Source organism: Camellia sinensis, chromosome 4 (genome assembly GCF_055761805.1).
Source record: "Camellia sinensis isolate YWXY chromosome 4, ASM5576180v1, whole genome shotgun sequence".
Lineage (NCBI taxonomy): Eukaryota > Viridiplantae > Streptophyta > Magnoliopsida > Ericales > Theaceae > Camellia > Camellia sinensis.
This window is the reverse complement of record NC_138964.1, coordinates 156,293,184-156,315,587: the sequence shown is the minus strand read 5'-3', so window position 1 is coordinate 156,315,587 and position 22,404 is coordinate 156,293,184. Positions and strand designations below refer to the sequence as shown.

Sequence of the window (22,404 nt, the reverse complement as noted above, 5' to 3'; positions counted from 1 at the left end):
TACATTTTGCATGTGTTGCATTAGCCATTTTAAACATAGCTAGGATCATGCATGATTACTAGCTAGCTATTGTTTTGGCTCGGAGTACTAGGTAAGCTTTTATGCTTTAGCATATTGCATGCTTTAGCATATTGCTTATGTGATATAACTACCTGAATGCCTGTGGGTGAAGGTTGGATTGCTTGAATTGGAACAATTCATTGAATCCTCGATTTAACCTGCTTGCGAGTAGCACCTTCAAACCATTTTTTTTAAACAACAAATATGTAATGCTTTGTTCCAAATTAAGCGATCTAGTCTATACATATGTGTTGTGCGCATCACATAGTAATTCTAGCTAATAACTGGAATAAGAACGCATGTGTTTTCAAAAACAAGATATCATGCTTAGTACAGGCCGATCTTTGATCGAGCGAGCGAGGGTGCTCATTGCATGACCTTCCCCTCTCGTACCCAAGTTCCCGAGCCGAGGCAACTTTGGTGATGACGGACACGTGGCCTTAGGCACGAGTCAGTATTTCCTAAATTCTCCCAAAATAAATATTTAGGTGGCGACTTTATATCTGGCAAAGCAGTCCATGTTTGACACTTCTTTACAAAAATCAGTTTTCCAAAATGATTTTCCAGATTTGGACTCTTTGGTGATTTATCGGTCTTGCATCGTACATTGTGAGATTAGATTCAAAACCGTGACATTGAGTCCGGACTGTAGTAGCTAGAAAACAAACGAGATTTTGCGCCTTCGCAAACACGGAGCTTCGGGAGTCCTCAAGGCGCGTCCACAATAATAAATTGGATGGCCAGACGCCGTATTCCCCATTTGTCTTTGACATTTGCCCTTGATGGATATGTCTCCTTTTCCAGAAAGTTCCAAATATCGTAATACCAAGGGTTTTTGTCTTGTACTTCATCTATCGCGACAATAGTTTCATAAGCCGGCGTGTATTTCTGTTCGATGATAATCGGACGCATCTGGACTCCAAGTGGGATGTCTACCATAGAAGATAGAGTTACTAAAGCATCATCGAACTTGTTGTTCTCTCTTAATAGATGTGTGAATGTCAACTTTTCAAATCTCGGGATCAGAACATCCAGGGTCTGATGGTAAACCTTCATCTTATCTTCTTTGAGTTTCCAATCTCCGTTTGTTTGAGAAATAACCAAGTTTGAGTCCTCGATGACATCCAACCTTATTGCCCTTAGTTCTAGGGCAGCTTCTAGACCAGCAATACGCGCTCATATTCTGCTTCGTTGTTGGACACTTTGAACAGGAGGTTAAAAGCTAAGGGTATATAGGAGTCGTCGGGTGCTATCAGCAACACACTTATCCCATAACCGTACTGATTGGATGCTCTATCAAAGTACATCATCCAGGTCTCTTCTTTCACATACAGAATATCTTCATCTAGGAACAAGTATTCCACTGCCTCATCTTCTTCTACCGAGTGGTCTGCTAGGAATTCTGCCATAACTCTTCCTTTAACTAACTTGCGCGCAACACACTTGAGATCAAATTCGGAGAGAAGAAACAACCAACGAGCCAGCCTGCCCGTAAACGCTGGTTTCTCAAAGAGATACTTGATGGGATCTAATCTCAAAACCAGGATTACAGAGTGAGCTAACAAGTAGTGCCTCAACTTCTTAGTAGCCCATACTAAGGCTAGGCAAGCTTTCTCTAAAGGAATGCAATGAGTCTTATAGTCTAGCATTTTCTGGCTTAAGTAGTAAATGGCCTTCTCCACCTTATCTTTAGATTTCTGAGCGAGCATGTATCCCATGGCCGTGTCTGTTACTGACAAGTATAGAATCAAAGGCTTCTCCAGCTTTGGCAACGACAACACAGGCAGATTCTGGAGGTATTGCTTAACCTGTTCAAAGGCAAACTGACATCGATCATCCCATCATAATTTCTTCCCTTTCTTCAGGAGACCAAATAGTGGTTCACAAGTCAAGGTTAATTTGGAAATAAATTGTCTTATGAATTACACTTTACCTAGAAAGTCATGCACCTCCTTTTCGGTCCTTGGTGGTGGCATTTCTAAGATAGCCTTGATTTTGGAAGGATCTACTTTTATTTCCATCTGTGTGATCAGAAAGCCCAGTATTTTCTTTGCCTTTACACTGAAGGTGCATTTATGCGGATTCAATCTCAAACTATATTCTCTAATCCGTTGAAAGAATTTTTCCAGCGTGGTGTAGTGTCCCTTTCGTTCTTTGGACTTCACAATCATGTCATCCACGTACACCTCAACCTCTTTGTGGATCATGTCGTGCAGAATAGTGGTCGCAGCCCTCTAATAGGTAGCTCCAACATTTTTCAACTCAAACGACATAACCTGGTAGCAGTAGATACCCCACAGAGTAGTGAATGCGATCTTCTCTCTGCCCTCAGGTGCCATCAAAATCTGGTTGTACCCAAAAAACCTATCCATAAATGATAAACAACGCATGGCCCGCAGTAAAATCTACCAACTTATCAATGTGCAACAGAAGAAAGTCATTATTCAGACTGGCTCTGTTCAAGTCCCAAAAGTCGACGCAAACCTGAATTCTACCATCCTTATTCAGCACTAGGACGATGTTGGCCAACCAAGTTGGATACGCAGATTCTAACAAGAATCCTACATCAATCTGCTTGGTAACCTCTTCCTTGATTTTCAGCGCCCAATCTGGACAAATTCTACGCAATTTCTGCTTGATTGGTCCAGCCTTAGGGTCAAGAGGGATCTGGTGCTGTACAATCTCAGGATCGATTCCGGGCATATCTTCATAGGACCACACAAAAACATCTTTGAAATCTTTTAATAAAACGATTAAACGTTCGCACTCCTCTGAAGACAATGTGGACCCGATCTGGACTAGGCGCGAATCTTTCTCAGTATCCACATTAATGGCAATGATTTCAGCAGCACAGGGTTTAGCAAACCTCTCTTCCTCTCGATTAATCAAAATTTTCAAAGCCAGAGGAATTTCTTCTCCTTCGTTTTCATTAAAGTTTTGAAAATCTGGGTCAATACAATAAACCAATTGCATAGAAAAGTACACAAAATCTATAGAGTTTTCATTCAAAAGGTCTAGATCTTCTGTTACAGACTCCAAAGAAAAGCTAGAGTGAAGACCTAGACAAGACTTTGGTATCTGGGTTACCACCCCCAAAAATTCTAGACTCAGACTCAAAAGAACTTGAATCTGACCCCGACCCTACAGACTCAGTGGAATCAGATTCTGGCTTATCACCCGATTCAGAACTGGAAAGATAGCCTTCCTCCAGCTGCCAAGTAAGATGTGGTGCATTTAATGCATCCAAAATGCTGCTGGTTAGGTTCACACCCGATTCTTCCCCGATTGTGGAGATAGTAAAGTTATCCCCCAAGTCCTCTAGGTTGGCCGCAGGATCTGTTAGGAGACTAGCCAGTGCTGCCCCTACTCCAGGTTCACTGTCATCTAAGTCACCTTCCATGCTCTATTCAGTTTTGATGCTTAGTTCAACCCTTTCCTCCTCATCATTGTCCTAGAGCTAATGGTCAAAGAAGATCTCAAACCCAAGGACACATTGCTTCAAGGAATTTACCCCAAGGCTCGGGAAAGCCACAAAAAAGGAAATCCTCTCCTTCCTGAACAAAACGACCATTCAGTGTCCCTTGGATTGGCCTGTGGATGAGTTCATAACATTTTCTGGCTTACTTGGCATTGGCTCTACCTCTCATTTCTTCCTTCTTTCTGATCCAGTCCTCTTTGGTGGGCATATAGCCCAGTCCAAAAGCATGCAGATTGTGTGGCACCTCCGCCAGTGCTATAACACCTTTTCGACCACTCTTTCCAAGTCTCATTCTTGGAACGTGCTACCGTTGGTTCATAAAATAAATAGACTGGGCGCTGACATATATTCCTTTGTCTACAGCCAAAATTGTCTGCACTATTCGGGATTCAGCCAGAGTGAATCCCGAGAGGAATACATCCTCTTCGCCATGTTTAATCTCTAGCACTAGAGTGGTCACCTCTAGCAGTGGATAGATGGAGGAGTTCCCAAAAATAATTGTCACTCCTCCCCCCATGAGGATACTTCAACATCTGATGGAGAGTGGAGGGGATAGACTTCACATGGTGCAACTAGGGCCTCCCTAACAGCAAATTAAAGGTAGACGACACATCCAAGACATGAAACTAAATCTCTTGCTTAGTTGGGCCCATCTGGACTCTTACTTGCACTATACCCGTGACCTCTCTACTTGTGTTATCATACGCCCGTATTACTTGGGTTGTAGGAACAATGTCTACCAGTTTGAGGCCAATTGCGTAGGCGGTACAGAAAGGACAAACATTAATGGCCGAACCAGTATCCACCACCACCACCGGCACCCATTTCTCCTTCCATTCCACAGATATGTACAATGGTTTATTATGAGCTGAGCGCTCCGATGGTAGCTCTTTGTTAAAGAAAGTAAGCATTGGTCTGGCACCACCTGGAAAGACTAAATCCACAAGCTACTCGGGCGTGGTGTCAATGGACAATTTAGCCTTGTCCATTGCCAACAACATGCTTGCCGGTGTACTTATAAGGCCATAAGAAAACCCCAAATGGAGATGTCATCTTGGATTTTCTTGAGATGTTTCAATACTGCCTCTTCTTCTAGTTGTTTCTCCTTCTGTTTCTCGGCCTCTTTGTCTTTTCTTGACGCCTCTACCTGATCCAGGTGCGGCGGCTTAAAATACCATCCACTATGGATGAGATGATCTATTTCCTTGGCATACCACGTATTGTCTGAAATGCAATCACCCCAGTCTTCATCAGTATAGGCCAGATGCAGATCATTATCGTCCCACCATTTGCCCTCAGCGACCGACAAACAGTTGTCTGGCTCTGTTTGTATCACCTTCACATTATAGGTATCCCCCATAAGGTGCCGTGAAAATACAGTTTTTCGGCTGTCTTCAATTCTTTCTCATTCAAACTACCTCAAAGTAATTTCCTATTTGGTATCTACGGTATTCACAACGTCTATTTCCTGGGGTGGGTTTTCCACACTAGCGTTCTCCGGCAGCTTTCCTTTCTCATCAGCCCTTTCGGCTACTATAGCTATCTTTGCTTCTTTTTCCTCTAGTTTCATTGCAGTTTCTTCTTCCTTGTTAGGCTCATCACTCAGCCATCTGGTGTTGTCAGTCGATCCATGTAAGTTGAACCACCCAATCTGCATATCTCCCTGATCATGCTCATTAAAGAATTGCAAGTTGTCCAAATCCTCTTCGAGGTCTGCCAAATCATCCAACCCTTGGCTCGGGCCATCTTCCCTGATCACGTTGATGTCTACCAAGGTTGGCAGCACCAATTCAGGCTTGATTTGACCAGTTGACACAATGTAGCAACTTGGATCATATACCTTGTCAGATAAGTCCTCAAAACACTCTGGCAACAGACTAGTACCTTTCTCCAAGGTCGACTCCCCTTTCATTGTAAGTTTCATCACCACAGGCTTCGGTTGAGGTTTGGACGTGTCCATCATGCACAAATCTACACCTTCCGGAATTAACAATGTTAGTTTTGGTAGGTGGAAGGGAGTAATATATACGCTAGGGTCATAAGAGGTGGCCAGTGTATGGATCAGGTTAAGATTTCGAGGTAAGGGGACTTAATTATGGGCTGGGAGCGGATTTGTGGTTATGTTCGGTTTTCGAGGTGGTGTGATGACCTTGTTGTCAATGAGATCCTAAATCTCATGACGCAATCAAAAGCACTGGTCGGTGTCATGACCGTGCCGTTGGTGAAACGCACAGTATTTTGCGGGGTTGTGTTTGGGTGGAAGAGGATCAGGAAGTGGGCGAGGTTCTAAGGGTTTGAGTTGCCTTTTCTTGACTAGCACCTTCATGGCTTGAGAGAGAGAGAGTCATGTACAGTTGGTTAAAAGTCCTTTGGGGTGGGTAGGGTTGGACGATGTTTGTGAGTTTGTGTTGACAAAGGGGTCAGCAGTCTTGGTTGTGGTAACAACACTTATGTCTGACAGCCTCGCAACTGTGCTATCACTGGCAGCAATGAATGACCTTTTTGCCCGCTCCTTCATATCTATAATAAGCCCCTACTTCATGGCATCTTCAATTTGCACTCTCATTTCATGAAGTTCTGTAAATGTAAATAGAGCTAGGACAATCATCTTTTACAGCAGCTTCCATTCAGATTCTGGTCAACCATCCTGATCTGTTCCTTCTCAGAAGGCCTCGTGGTTATCATCAAGGCTTTAGCTCTCCATCTTGTCACAAATTCAGAGAAACACCCCTTTGGCTCTTGGCATGTTACCTTGGGATCATGAGTTGTAACCTCGATTTGAGTACTGTAAGAGTATTGAGCCATAAAGGCCTCGACCATATCCTCTTAATTCTATTTGATAGAATGTTCTAACTTGGCATACCAAATAGCTGCTATACCCGACATGGTGCGGCCAAAGAGAGATAGCTTCTGTAGTCTAGTTAAGCCCATCGGCCACAAGATATCCGAAAATAATCGTAGGTGAACCATCAGATCTCCGAAACTATCAAAACGGTTAATGTACGACATTTTAAACTGATCTGGTAATGTAACTGCAAAATCGGTGTACCCATCCTCTATGTCTGGGATAGAGTTGATCCCTTGCGCTCTTTTGAACAACTTTTCCAGTTTATTGACCTTGAGTGCAGTTGGATCAACCTCGAACTCGAATGGAGCCTCAGTTTGATAAACTAGGGCTTTGGAGGTTTGTTCTGGAATTGGCTCTGCTGGATTGCTCTGGTTTTCTTGAACATTGGCAGTATAAGCAGTGGCTCCAGGTGTTGGGATAGTCACAGTAGGTGCATGTGATGCAGAGGCCGCAACCAGCTGTGGTTGCTATTGTTGTATCCTGGTCATAACCTTGGCCTGACGGGCCGTGACGTCAGCTTGACGAGCTATATCCTACTGTAAGGTCTCAACTATCTATTACAAATGGTGTATCTGTTCTTCTATACTGGCTAAGGGATACTATGCCATTGGAATAGGTGATCGATCTCATACTGGGCTGGAAATAGATAACTATTCCCAAACCGGACTGGACAAAGGTGTGCTGAAGGGTGACTGTTGTAGGAACTAGATTTGTGAACTCTGCCTAATTCTCCTTTGTCTTGTAACCAGTGAGAGTAAGGTAAACACGGGTTATCCCTGAACAAGATCCCCGGCTTTGCAAAGTCTTTCGACTCAGGTCCAGAGTACTTGGGGGATATCTGAACTTTCTAAAGCTATGGTTTTAAACTACCTAGCAAAAGAAATAAAGCAAAAGAGCAGTAATCAGAAACAGCACAGCACCTCAACTAAGATGTTATCAACACAGACATGATCAAAGCTGTAGGACTGTACTCTACACTAAATTATGCCCCCAAAACAGATACCAAATTTGCAACTACTATGCACATTCATATAAAGTTTTACTATAAAGCACATACCAGTTAAAAGAGAGCCAAAACACCCCTATGAGGGGCTAGGATTACCCTGTCCTAGTTTTGTCATGAACTAGTTGTCACCATTTCAATCAAGCAGTTTCACACAATCTTGCATATGAGTAAGCATCATGTCCTAGTTTGGAACAGTCACTAGGGCTTTACTATATGCAGCTAGGTCGAATGGTCAAAAGGGATACCTCAACAAGACTACCTAATATACCTCTCACACCTAACACCGAGAAGTGAAAAGACGATCAAACGGTACAGCGGTAGTCCAGATCCAAAGGTTGTGTTCCCAACATGGCAAAGCCCACAATCGGTCAGCCTTTTGGCAAGCTTTTAGGCAAGCCTCTGGAAAACCGTTCAGGAATAACAGATGGCAAACGCTGTGACTTAAAGAATCAATACAAATGCAATGCAAAGAACATATACGTGTAGATAAAGTTTCACATCATGAATTTCAAGTCAAGTTTTCTAAGTCTCCAGCAGAGTCGCCAAAAACTATAGCTCGACTTTTCATGCTCCTTTCGGATACGACTAGCCCTACAGTTTGCACTCCCCGTGGTTCTGAATCTGATTCCACAAGTGCAATGTGAAATAAATAAACACAAATGAGTCCAAATTCGACAATTCTTTTGGAAAATCAATTTTGAATCAAAATGCCAAAAAATGGACTACTTTGCCAGATATAGAGTTGCCACCTCAATGTTTTTTAGAAAATTTAAAAAACTCGAGACTCGTGCCAAAGGCCACTTATCTGTCATCACCAAAGTGTCTCGACTTAGGAACTTAGGTACGAGAAGGGAGGGTCATGAATTGAGCACCCTACTCGTCAGATCAAAGATCGGTCTGTACTAATCATGATGTGATTCTTATTTACATTATATGCTCTTGTTTCAATTATTAGACTAGCATTACTATGAGTTGCACACAAGTATAGACTAATGTCATGCCTTAAAATTTCAATGACATGTGAAAGGTTGGGGCCAAATGGTATCAAAACTGACTCTCTGGAGTACTGAGTGTGGGCCCCTGGCATCTCTCGGTGCATGTGGGCAAGCTTATGAGCTGGTAGGCTACTACACGGGAACGTGCAGGCTTAAGGGAGGTGGATTGTAAGGTCCTGGTGTCCCACATCAAGAATAGAGCTGGAGTTTCTGGGCTATAAAAGTAAAAACCTAGACCCTTATATAGCATCAAGGCCTTTTCTTGGGTGGTAAAATCCCTAACAGAACTCCCCAATTAAGCGTGCTTAGGTTGGAGTAGTTCTGGGATAGGTGACCCACTAGGAAGAACAAATTCGTGCGAGCGTGGCCCAAAACGGACAATATCGATGACATGTGAAGGGTTAGGGCGTTACAACTAATTTTCAAAAATTGGAATATTTGATTTCATGTTTTGTTTGAAAATTATTTTGACTACGCGCCATTTGAAAAAAGTGAGTTTGTATGTACATTAATCAATGTATTCTAATTCAAGCAAATAGCCTTCATCCACAGGCATTCAAACAGATATGTCATTTAAGCACTTAGCCTCATGGCAAGCATCCTAGACATGGCAACAATCACATTCATGCAATATACTAAATCAATAGATGCTTACCCTAATTCCTGATGCGAGCCAAAAGAGAAACTAGTTAGAAAAATGCATGGTCCTAACTAATAAAAGATGCCTAATGCAACTCATGCAAAAATGCATTTAGAAGGCTCGGCTACTAATATGGCATTTGAAACAACTTGATATCATGCGATTTAAACATGTTTTCAACGAAATAATAAACAATAATGCTTATTAGAATGATGAACCGAGTCTCAATTCATACAAGACAAATGGATGCAAACATAGGAAATGCTAAAAGAAACATGATATTCTAAACTACCCATCATAAGTGAGTAAATAAAAGGAAGAAAGACGTGGGGTTGGAAAACATACGCATTATTATAAGTTTAGCCCTCGCACAAGAGGGTCCGAATAAATGCCCTAGCTAATTACTACGAATTAACTAATCTATTATAACACAAATGAAATAAACTAACTAAGGTAGCTAATTATTACAACACTACTAATTAACTAACTACTTTAGTTAATTAAATAAGTACTATACAAAATCTACTAGTTATTCTACTAATTTAACTAATTAGTTACAAGTCCGCTACTCTAAGTTCAACATACTAATATTACAACATTTTAACAAATCCTGAGAATCGAGGGATGTTCATGCATGGATATGGATTTCCACCCGATAATACTCTCCATTTTGTTACTGGAATGCCTCTATTGCACAGTTAGAAAATTGCACTATTTTTTTTTACCTTAACCTCTGCTCTACTCTACTGAAAAAGGGACACTGCCTGGCTGAAAAAGTGGTCGGCAACCCAGAAGTAGTAACCGGTCAGCCAGAAATAGTGGCCTACCACCCAGTAAAAGTGGCTTGCCGGCCACTAATGTTGGTTCTTTCCTACTGCAACAGAGAACAAACAGAGCATCCTCAGGGGATGTTTGTCCACCCTACCCCTCTTTATCATCAAACAGCTCAAAGGAATGGTAAGCTTGATTCACAAGCAATCAATCGACACAAATTCATTGTGTGATGACTTATGAACTAAGGGATACAATTTCAATAAATGCACAATTAAAAGACTCTCAAAACCTTCTCTCTATCATGGATTGATCAAGGGAAGTGGTTGACCTTGGAAATTTGAACCATTTCATCACTAACAAGTATGAAATGACTCAAGTCTCCATGTGTTCAATTAACGTCTGATTGAACACCAAATCATTTTATTGTCTTGCTTCATTTTAACGCTAATTTTATTACTCCATTTTAATTACCTTTCATCCATTAGTCAATTGAGTTCAATAATAAGCTTTAAGTCCACTAATGGAGAGAAGTACCAAGCCAAATGTTTTTTTACGCATGAGAGGGAGATCATGCCATTGGTAATGAACCCTTAAAGGAATTAAACCATTAAGCCAATATCACCCCTTCAAGCTTAACCAACACTCCTTTTGGAGCGACTCTCAAAACAAAGAGAAAAAGCCAAGAAATGAGAGAGGTTACAAAGATTTTTAAAGGTGAACACAAGTATGGAAATCAAGAAATCAAGGCTATCAACTCAAATAGGTTAGTGAATAAGGCCTAAACCACCAAGCCTATGAGGACTATTACACTACAAGCATACTATACAAAGCATGAATGAAGCTAACTCACAAAAATGGTCCTAAAAAAATCCTAAAATAGTCCAAAAGAGTACTGGAAATAGGACAAAAACAACTACAACAACTAGCTAAAATATTGAGGGATTAAAACTAGCACACAAGCACAAAGAGAGGAGGCTAACCCCTCTATTTTTAGAACTTCGAAACATGATTTTAGCCTCTGAAAAACCTTTGAAAATCAGTGGTAAAAAGCTCAAAAAAAGTTGATGAAAAGATGGGAAACACAAAGGTAAAGGCCTAAGAAGTAAGATTCAAAGAAAGGTTGTCAATGTCACGACCCAAACCCGCCCCTATGGGTTTAGCACCGTAACCGGCCAGTTATCTGTGATTACCAAAGGTCTGCTTAACAGTAAAGACAGTAATACAGAGTACAGGGGCTGGCGGAAGCCAAAACAGTAATAAAAAATGTCCAATGAGCTGTGACAGTCTATATGCAAAAAGACTTTTCATACATATTCACATTTAGAATCAAAACAGTATATAAATACATATACAATCATCCAGGACAGGGACCTAATCCCCATTAGAACAGTACAGGTACAGTCAGTCTATATAGTATTACAAAACAGAGACAGGAGGGTGAATTGAGACACCCCAAAAAGCCTAAGCTTGAACACACTTGGAACCTCATAGTGAGGCACGTTGGTTGGCTTGACAAAAAGGAAGTTTAAACCCAACGCTCCTAGCTCCAATCCGGTGCTTGGACACCTACATATATAGATAAACAGTAAGCTAAGGCCCAATGAATAACATATGCATAAACAAGTTAAGAATGAATGTCCTTTCAGTATTTAAAACAGTTAGTTATAACAGTATATCAGTCATTCAGTCATAGCAATCATATGTGGTACATCCCATAGCAAACAGTACAGTAGGTCTTAACAGACCGAACAGTCAGTTGATGGCCATCATATCAGTAAACAGTAGTTCCAAACACGGGAACCGACAGAGATCTCTGTGACAGTAGCAATACAGTACAGTAACAGTAAATTGCTATGAATGCCACGAATACAGTTCGCAAATAGGACAAGCATTCATTCAGTAAGAAATATCATTTCAGAAAACAGTACAGTTGATCATTCAGAAAATATTCATGATTGAATATATCTTTACAACATTGTTACTCACAGAGTTCTGGGTTACAGATAGGCTAGTGAGCGTCCTCGGATACCAACCCTACACAGTTACAGAACGAACACATGCTAAGTTACACACTTAGGAAACAATGTCTTAGTCCCCAACTTGACTCGGTGTGGTTCTACATCAATATCCTCATTAAGATGCCTTAAATAAGGTCTAGGAATGCCTAGGATGAAATGAGGATACAAAGATGTACTTTAAAACACTTTTCAAAATTTTCAGAAAACAAGGGTCTCGCTCGAGCGTGGCTTTCTACGCTCGAGCGAATATGCAGACAAAGGATCTCCGCTCGAGCGTGACTTTCCTCGCTCGAGCGGACTTCAAAAGTACTGGATGCATGAAATTCACGCTCGATGGGCGCTCGACCCCCGCTCGAGCGTGAGACACAAGTCCTCGCTCGAGTGTGCATTCCCTCGCTCGAGCGGACTGCAAACACATGCAAAGTACTGGATACACGCATTTCACACTCGAGCGTTACTTTACTCGCTCGAGCGGACTGCATGAACTCAGAGTGTACGCTCGAGCGTGAAGTTCCTCGCTTGAGCGTGGATCCAAAATCTGAAATTTCCAGATTTGTCTCCAAGCATGAAACTCAACATTTAAAGCATCAAATTCGATCATTTTGGGCTAATTTTCTAGAAAACACTTTAAAACTCATATTATGACATGTTTCAAAGATTAATTTGCAAAATCGAAGCCCAAAGGTAGTTCCAATAAAACACAGTTTCAACAAAACTCCAAGAACATGATGAACATAAGACATGCATGTGTTCAATTGAAATCAAAGCTTCAAATACTTGATCAAATGAGTCAATCCTTCCAAAACATGATGAATTCATGAACTATAACCCAAATATGGACATCCATGTGAGGATTCTAAGAAAACAACCTCAAAATTCAAGAATGCAAACATGCATGCATGATTCAAGCTCACTATTCCACATTTTAAGCCATAACTTGGCTCTAGACTTCAACATTCTTCTAAACCATGCAAGAACCAACTAAATTCATAAACAAGAAGGTAAAAGCTCTACCTTAAGCCTTCAAGTTCAAGAAGGGAAGCTCAATTATGCAATTATCCTTCAATTCCTCTAAATTTCCAAGCAATTCTTGATGAAACCAAAGCTCTTCTAACTCTCTCTCTCTCTCTAGTCAGTTTGGTCTCTCAAGAAGGATGATGAAAAGTGATGCCAACACATGTAAATCAAGACTAAACAATTGGTCTAGCAAAGTCCACTTAATGGCATTTTGGTAAATAAGTCAACTAATGCAATTTAATATTATTTAATCCAATTTAATCATACCAAATCAAATTTCAATTAAATCTATCATAAAATCACATAAATTCTAATAATCATGAAACACTAATCTATTTCAGATTCGACCGCCAATAAGGCCTTCAATTTACAGTTCGACACTTAAAACATGAACAGATCAATTAACAGTCAAACAGATAGAAATGCGTTTAAACTAATACACTCAATCAATCAATTCAGAATGTCAGTCAAATCAGTTACTTAATCATGTTCAGTTACAGTTTAGCAGTGATCAGTGGTATTATCAGTAAATGGTAGTGAGGGTTGTCACAGTCAACCTCTCTACCTTTAATGGCCTTAAACCACAAGTTTCAGCCCAAAAATATAGGTAATAAACAGCTCAAAAATAGTAAGAAAAGATAAGGAAAAAAATGGTACAAAAAAACTAGAATCTATACCTCTTGAAGATGCATGATCCCTCAAATTTCCAAACCACTATTTCAAACTCTCAAGTGTTTCAAGAGCTAAAACGCAAGCTCAAATCACCTCAACAAGGAACTCTCTAGGTTTGGTTTAGAGTGTATAGGCAAAGGTTATGTAAGTTGAAAGAGAGAGAGAGAGAAATTTTTCAAAATTTTGCTCTCCAAAATTTTCTAAGATCAAAATTTTTTCTAACTTCTAAAACATAAGAGAGGGTCATCTATATATAAAAATATATGAGAGACCCTAAGAAATATCTATTTAAACACAGTTGGAATGGTGCATGCATCTGTGGAGACAACTAGCAGAAAATATCTGGTTTTTTGCACTAGTGGGCGGCCGGCCACTAATAGTGGACGGCAGGCCACATTAGTGAGTGGCATGCCGCACTAGTGGGTCTGCAAGTCCCTAGATGCTCAGGATGCTCAGGTCTAAAAAACCACTATTTTGGTCCACAATAAGGCGCAAGGTTTGTAGGTTCAAAACTGAGGTTTCCTGCTGAGGAAGTCAAGCATTTGACAAGCGTACACATTCATCATTGAGTGATCAATCAATGGATCCCAAGTCTTAAGGGCCATAAAAAATGGGGTGTGTACACCAAGTTGATCGAATAATGAATCGATTAAAGGGAAAGAATAAGATGAGGAAAAAACTAGAATGTATACCTTCGGCATTTATTTTTGGTATTATATATGAGATCAATATTTGGTATCTGGGTTGAACAATCTGATGTGCATGAAAATTCTAGTGTTGTACATAGTAATACAAGTCCTTTATTTTGGATAAAATTAATTGTGCAAGGTTGTTATAGACAATTGTTGTAGTTGTGAAGGAACATACAAAAGTATGCGAAGAGTTAAATTAGGATCAGTTACTTGTTATTAGTTAATTAAATTTAAGTTTCAATGACACTTCTTAGATTGTTGTTGAAATTTGACAGATCAATTGGGTGTAATTATGATTTATGAGTAGTTCAATCTTGAAGGTTTAGATGTTTTGACACAAAAAGGTTTGCAGTGTCATGCTATAAACTGAAAGTCTGAATTTTGCTGTAATCAAAGGCACCTGAGATATATTTTGCATGACCAACTCAAAAGGATTTTGGTTAAGTGACCAACACAATCATTGTTCTCTTCAAACACTGTTCTCTTCAAATTTGGTAAATGCCTGGTTGGAGTTGGAATATCACAAAACATACAAACTCATCCACATACACAACACAAAGCATACAAAACAGGTATTCATGAAATTCCCCAAAATCTAACAACTCAGTAATTTACATCATTAAGTACAAAAAGATACAAAATATGAAAGAAGTTTTTTGTTACATTCATGAAATTAGTCAAAACGTTAGAGAGTCTGAGATTTACATGATAACGTGCAAAAAGACACAAAAAACAATAACATAAATCATAATTTTGAAGTTCTTCTCAATCCTATGAAGCCTTGTACCATGCTCATGAATTTCATTGTCCATCTCATAGAGCCTTGTCCTTATATCATTTAGTTCTTCTGTTCTTATAGCTTTCCGAGGTCCAACATTAGAACGGATTGTCGAGCTACTGTCGTCATCATCCTCATTTGTGAATTTGAAGTAATTACAGTGTTCTTTATGACTCTACAATTCACAAGAATTAGTTAATCAAATCACATAAATAACTTTGTACACAGTAAAACATCAAATTCTATAATCGATACTTACATATTTCGATGGGCAAATAAAGAACAAACATCTGTGGTTTCCGTTGTCATTCATGCGTACAATATACATCGTCGTGGTTCTCCCACAATCACACAATCTTGGTTTTAATCTTATGTTACTATTATTAGTAGAAGAAAAAGCCATAGTTTTGTAATTTGATATTATTAGTAAACGAAGAAGCTATCAGTTGTCCCAAGAAGCTATCAGTTGTCCCATGAAGAAGCCGACAACAGCTAATTTTCAACGCAGATTTCAAATCAGATTTACATATTTCAACACATTCACAGATTTATATAACAAATTTATAACACAGAAGCCATCTGTTATCCCATGAAAAATACAGATTTCAACACAGATTTTCAGATTTACACATTTGAAGATAGAGTTGATTGTTTATAATTATTTGAAGCAAATCTGAAAACAGATGTATGACTATTCAAGCACAACCAAATTAAAGCCAAAACCAAACTGATAGCTCATATTGCAACACAGATTAGATTGTTTATATTTTACAGATTTCAAGCAAATCTGAAAACATATATATAAACTTCAAACCAAACACGTGTATTTTACCATAAAAAAATGTATTAGTTGGATAACTATTCAAGCAAAACCAAATTAAAACCAAAAACAAACAGATGTATACCAAACAGATGCGTGTTTTACCACATAGATGTGTATTTCAAGTAAAACCAAATTCAAGGCAAAACCAAACCAATATATGTAGAGGATAATAGATTAAAGGTAAATCCCAAACCCTAACACATCACAAATTAAAACCAAATCTCAAACCCTATCACAAATTGCAAGCCAAATTGACTAATTTCTACACAAATTGAAGCCAAACGTAAACTCTAACTTTACGATTTTAAGTTTACATCAGATTCCTTTTCGTCCGTCATTCGCTGTCCTAGGCCATCGTTCGTCGTCCGTCGTCCTTCGTACTCCTTCTGCGACTAGAGAGCGATCGAAAGGTGATGAGAGAGATCTGTCGAATAAGAGGGATGAGCAAAGAGAAAGGTGAGAGTGATTCCTCCTTCTGCAACCAAAGATGAGAGAGAGAGAGAGAGAGAGAGAGAGAGAGAGTGGAGAGTGCAGAGAGTTTCGAGAATATAGTGAACAAAGGCGGAGAGGAAAGCAAAGAGATAGAGAGGACAGAGACTAGTACTTTCAAGCTAGTCGCGCCCAACACTTTTGAGCTACGGATCATTCTCCTTTGTTTTATTGGCTATTTTAGTCTGAAATGGACTATTTAGCCCGTCCCGAACAACCCCAAATAATTATTTTTAGGCAAAATTATTAAAACACGGTTAATTTCCAACCATTGAGATTAAGACTAGAACCTGGGCAACTCAAAAGACGTAATAGAGCTACACAATCAAGAAGAGTATGAAAACCTTTCAACATGCAGACATGGCACTAGCTTAAAGAAGAGATGCAGTAAAATCTAATATAAATAGTTCTATTGCTTCAAAATTTATGAGTCCAAGTAAAAAAACAAAGAAAGATATAACAAACACATAATTAAGTGTTGGAACACAAACGAACTAAGCTCAAACTAGGAAGAACATAAATTAACTAAGCTCAAACTCATCCTATGCTTCCGTGCACCAAGGATCCATAAAAGAAGACATTGCTTGATTCTTCATGGCTCAATGGTAAATAGAGGCTGCAAAAAGGAATGGAATGTTTTAGACAACAATCGACTCTGCATTGAATAATTAAAGAAATTGAAACAAGGAAAGAAATTTATTTGAGAGAGAGAGAGAGACCGTGTCCACACTAACTGGTTTCCCATCCTCTGCAAGTACCTCAACTACAGTTCCAGCTTGATCAGCCTGATAGAGAGAAACAAAAGGGAAATTTTATTTAATATCAAGGCACCCATATACCATGAATTAAAAATTGAGTTTGTTGGCAAATTTTTGTGTGAAGTAGTGAATCTGCAGAATCTACAATCAAGCTTTCACAGCCAAAAATTATTACTCAAAAGTGATAATTTTACCTTTCTTTCTATCTCATTTATGCAGCGTTTCAAAATTCAAAATTGATATTCTATCTGAATAATTACAGTCAATATGTTTTGATGGTCTGACCTTCAGGGCCCTATTGGAACTTTCCAGTTTTCCTTTCCTTCGGAAATCTTCCTAGTTAATCATTAGGGTGCAAAGAATCTTAAACCAGACAACTAGAACTCCCAAGCTTCTATTTTTTCGCCATTCAGTAAGCATATTAATCAGAACCAAAATATATATATAATTAAAGCAAGAGACTTACTTCAATCTCATTCATCAGTTTCATGGCCTCAATGATGCAAACTACCTGGCCTTTCTGGACCTTGTCTCCTACCTGGAGAACCACAATCATAAATCAGAGATAAGGTAAAATATGACTTGTAAGTTGTACTTTATCTTGAAAAAGGAAAAAAAAAAATAAATAAATAAATAGAGAAAATCTAGCACATAATAGAAACAAAAGTAATGGGCTGGTGGACAATACGGGAAGAGGAGAATTTCAAAATTATTCAAAATGATTTAAGAATTATGCATTATCCATGAATATTCATATACAAACTAATTATAGAGGATTATTCAAATTAATCTGAATTTCAGGGTCATTTGAAGGGAAACCCATCATCAGTATTCAAGATTACAGTATAAAAATTTTAGTAGATAATTTGTTACAGATAAAAAATGAAAGCTTTCTTCAAGATTTTGAGTCATTTTGGCAATAACTTCTTCATCTCACAAACACACACATATACACCCACCCAAGTACAAGTATGCCTGCACTTGCACGCATGCACAATTGAAAGCAATATACATTTACCTTCACAAAAGGAGGAGCTCCTGGTGCAGGACAATGATAAAATGTTCCAGCCATTGGGCATTTCAGTGGAGGATGGGACGATTTTGGTTTTGCAGGGCTAGGCGGCACTGGTGCTGAAGCTGGAGGTGAGGGAATAGGAGCACTGACCTGCGCTTGAGGGAATTGAGATGGCACCATGGCTTGGGCAGAATGGGGTTGCATCATAACTACAGGAGCTGCAACTTGCAAAGCTTCTTTTTTTCTTATAACGAGTTCACAATCCAGTTGCTTTAGCTGCAGTTCCATGATGTCTCTTGAATCTACAAGCCTGACAATGAAGAAAATAAATCATGTCCAACATATGTTCTGAAAAATACAGAAACACTCTGTGAACAGATGAATGGGGTTGTTTTAACGCACTTAACAATGTGTGCCACTTGGGTCATAAATGCTGAAATGGATGACGCATCTGGAACAGTATTTTGAGCAGGAGATTCTTTTGCAGTTTCCTCTGACTTTGCCTCGAGAACTGCTGCAGAATTTGAAGATTTCTTGGTAGCAACCTTAGATGTGGAGGGCAGGTTTTAGATCGAGCAGAAAGGCCACATCAATATACAAAAGGGAGAATAGAAAGAAGAGAGGAGAGTGAAGTGTAAAGATTCTTTAAACATGTGCAGCTTACCTCATTCAGCTGGGCAGACACCTTGAAAAGATCAGATTGGTTTTGCCTAGACCCCTGCCAAATAATAACAAAACAAATTGCAAAAATATTAAAACCAAACAATCCATATCACAGTCAAATAACAAACCAGATAGCATATGACTGGTCCCGAAGAAGAATGGATAAATAGTTGGCCAGAAATCTTGCAATCATGGATAATTTAGATTATCAGCAATAAAATTGAAACATGGATAAAAACTACTCTCAGTTACCTCACACTACTGTAATTGTTCACTTTTTTATTTTCAATATGATAAGAAACAAATTATTGCCCATACAGCTTCACTTCCCCTTTCCTTTGTTCTTGTTTTGTTTCGTGTATATTTTTGAATGAAGATAGGCACCTAGACAAGTTGCTAAAAACTAGGATTATGAAGTACTTTGCGCATACAGGTAATATAAACTATTGTGTTTGAGAGCAGTCTGAACAAAAAAATTAAGCCAGCATAGAAGTGTTGTCCCCTCAGCACCCAGTAACATATTTAGGATTCAATCCATACAGTGCCAGAAATAATTTAGTATTTAAAAGCTAACTGGGAAAATGTACAGCACATCATACATAATTTTCAACTACCATTCTGAAAAACGAGCACAACCTGTAGCAGTTAAACTCTTTTAAAAAAAAAACATAAAAAATTCAAAATTGGATAGCTTGAATTGTTGAATTCCAATAACTATTTTATTACGAGAACTATGCCCCATGTCCCCACTAGGAAAGAGTAATGCCATAGAAACAGAATTTCCATAACTACCATATAAGATCACGTGGGCCATTTGACTCAAATACGACCATCAATATGCTTTACAATTTCAAAACTGCAACTGCTACATCATTCTAGGTAGAAAATTTAGTTTGCCCAACATTTACAGCCTAAATCTGACACCTATAGAAACTTCTAGAAACAACAAGCGACCCATTTTCCATTTCCACTTATAACATCAAAATGGCTATGAAATTCACAAACACAAATATATATATATATATATGTGTGTGTGTGTGTGTGTGTGTGTGTGTGTGAAAAATTGGTTCTGAGATAAATTGAGGATAGATTCAGCTATCCTAGAGCCAACCGAAGGAATGAATTAACCTGAAATCTGAGGGAAGATCCGGCCAGCAATGCCAGCGAGCTCGACAGTCTGGAATGAAATGGAACAGTATCGGTGCCGTTGACGCTGCTTTGGGCTCAGCTGAGAAGCAGTGCATAGGACAAAGGTTTTAGGGCAAGGGACAAACAAAGAGGCCATTGGCCCCGTTTGGTGTAGCTGTTAAAACAGCTTATAGATTATAACTTAATAAATTATAGATTATGACTTTAATCAGAAGTTGTTAATCTGTTTGGTGTAACTGTTGGATTATAGATTTAAGTTGCTGAGTAGTGTTTGTTAAATAAGCTGTGAAATAGCTTTCTCAATTAATTTTTATTTTTTTTTTATCTACATTTCTCATAAAAAATAATAATAATAATCTAAAGTCCATTTGAGTCTTTTTCTATTTTTAAAAAAATAAAAAATAAAAAAATTTAAGAGTATAACTATAAATTAACATGTCCACAGCAGAAGCTGATAATCAGAAGTAAGGGGTGAGCAGCTTCTCAGAATCAGTTTTTTTGAGTTAAAATAAGCTGTTAGAATCAGAAGCTGTTTGAAATAAGTTTAACCAAACAGTCCAAAATAACTTTTTCAAAGCTAAAAGTCATAAGTTGGCTCTGAAAAGTTGAAACAAACACCCCCATTGTTGATTGATTCCCAATCACAATCAGAGAAAGAAGAACTCAGATTCAGCAAATTGAGCAGAGAGAAGCCTCCGCAAAACCCTAATTTGTAGTAGAGATAGGGCGGCGAGATCGAGAGAGGAATTCGAAGAATGAGAGCGAAGAGAACGAAGAAGGTCTGCTGTAAGTTGCAGATAGAGAGAGAGAAAGTTGCAGAATGGTGGAGTGCTGCTGCTGTAGTTGAAGAATGATGGAGTGCTTTATAGAGAGGGAGTTGCAGATAGAGAGAGAGAGAGAGAGAGACAGAGACAGAGAGAGCTAGGGGTTTCGTGCTTGGAGTTCCCTCCGGCCCCAGGTGGCGGTTTGAGGAACTTCACCCACTGACAGTTGGCAGGTTAGTGGCAACTGGCAAATTAGTGGACTGGTCAAGTCATCTTGTTTGGTTTTCAAACTCAAAATCCATTTTTTAGTTTTTTGTTTCTGCGTTTAGTGAACATTTTCCATATGTCATTTTTTTTTTTTTAAACTTTTTTTATCCAAATAATCTAAATGCACCTAAAAAGTAAAATACTTGCGAAAGTCCAAATTTTTTTACTATTCAAGCTATAGTGCCAGAAAGAATTCAATGTTTACACACTAACTGGGAAAATGTACAGCTTGTCATAGATAAGTTTCAACTTTCATTCTACATAATCATTTCTTTTCTATATGTATACCAAATAAAATAAAATAAAAAATTCGGATAGCTTGACATTTTTGAATTCCACTAACAATTTTGTTACAAGAAGAAACTATATCCCAAATAGGAAAAGAGCAATGTAATGCCATAGGGGAACAAAATTTCCATAACTATCACACAAGATCATGTGTGTATTATGACTCAAATACCACCATCAATGTGCTTTTCAATTTCAGTTTTCCTAACATTCCACACACAAACTTTTTCTAAAAACTATAACCTACCCATTTTTCATTTCCACATACAACATTTAAAATGACTATCAAATTCACAAATATATATATATATATATATATCATCAATTGAGAATAAATTCAGCCAATTTAACCTGAAATCTGAGGGAAGATCCAGCGAGCAATGCGAGCGAGGTCGATTGGAAGGAAACGGAACAGTGTTGGGGCTTTTGACGGTGCTTTGCGGTCGGATTGGAAGCAGTGCATAGCGAAGAGGTTTTAGGGCAAGGGACAGAGAAAGAGGCCATGTCTTGGGTCAATTCGAAATCACAGTGTTGGGCTCAGATTTGGGGAAGAATCGAGGGAAGAGAAGAGGGTGCGAAAAGCCCTAATGGGTAGGAGAGAGAGAAGGCGGTGAAATCGAAGAGATTCAGAGAGGAAATCGAAGGAGAAGGGAGAAGAAAACTAGGAAAGTCGTGTATGTATATAGTGGCGACACATACATGGATGAATGGCTTTTTTTCAAAAAAGGTTGTTTTTCTGGATTCGTGGCGGTTTAACAAATTGTACCCTGTTGGGTACAGTTGGCGGATTTATTAGTTACAACTCGTAATGTAATGATTTGGACCAAACCGATAATAGAAATAGAGTAATGATAGGGATATAAAAAATTAGAAAAGTTTACAATGTGCACCTTATAAAAGGGTATATGATATGCACTTATTCTATGGCTCATATCGTGTCACATCATAAACAATGACCTGCTAAACCGGTCATGTAACAAGTCACAGAAAGAATCATAACATTCATTGTAATATCATAACAATATTACAATGAATCATAACAATTTCATAATATTCACCAAAGTGTCATAACAAAGACACTATAAATCATAACAATATGATAACAACTCATAACAAATATAGTTATTTGTAATTAATTATCATAACATTTGAATCGTAACATTTTTTATTATGATTCACCATGGCAAATCATAACTTTTGGTGATACAAA

General features: G+C 38.6%; 1 protein-coding gene across 2 annotated transcripts; it reads right to left on the bottom strand.

The window, feature by feature from the left end:
• Window positions 1–16,678: 16,678 nt before the first annotated feature.
• On the bottom strand, window positions 16,679–22,006 carry LOC114271387 (biotin carboxyl carrier protein of acetyl-CoA carboxylase 1, chloroplastic). 2 transcript variants are annotated; one of them, XM_082866636.1, is made up of 7 exons: window positions 21,546–22,006; window positions 18,728–18,781; window positions 18,466–18,608; window positions 18,067–18,373; window positions 17,515–17,586; window positions 17,010–17,075; window positions 16,679–16,906 (listed from the first exon to the last, which is right to left on the bottom strand). In XM_082866636.1, the coding sequence occupies exons 1-7, from the start codon at window positions 21,696–21,698 to the stop codon at window positions 16,883–16,885; spliced, it is 819 nt and encodes a 272-aa protein (XP_082722762.1). In that variant the 5' UTR covers window positions 21,699–22,006; the 3' UTR covers window positions 16,679–16,882. The 2 variants fall into 2 exon arrangements, with proteins under 2 accessions (XP_082722762.1, XP_082722763.1); XM_082866637.1 differs by having other exon boundaries at window positions 18,214–18,373; window positions 21,546–22,000.
• Between the last annotated feature and the right edge of the window lie 398 nt (window positions 22,007–22,404).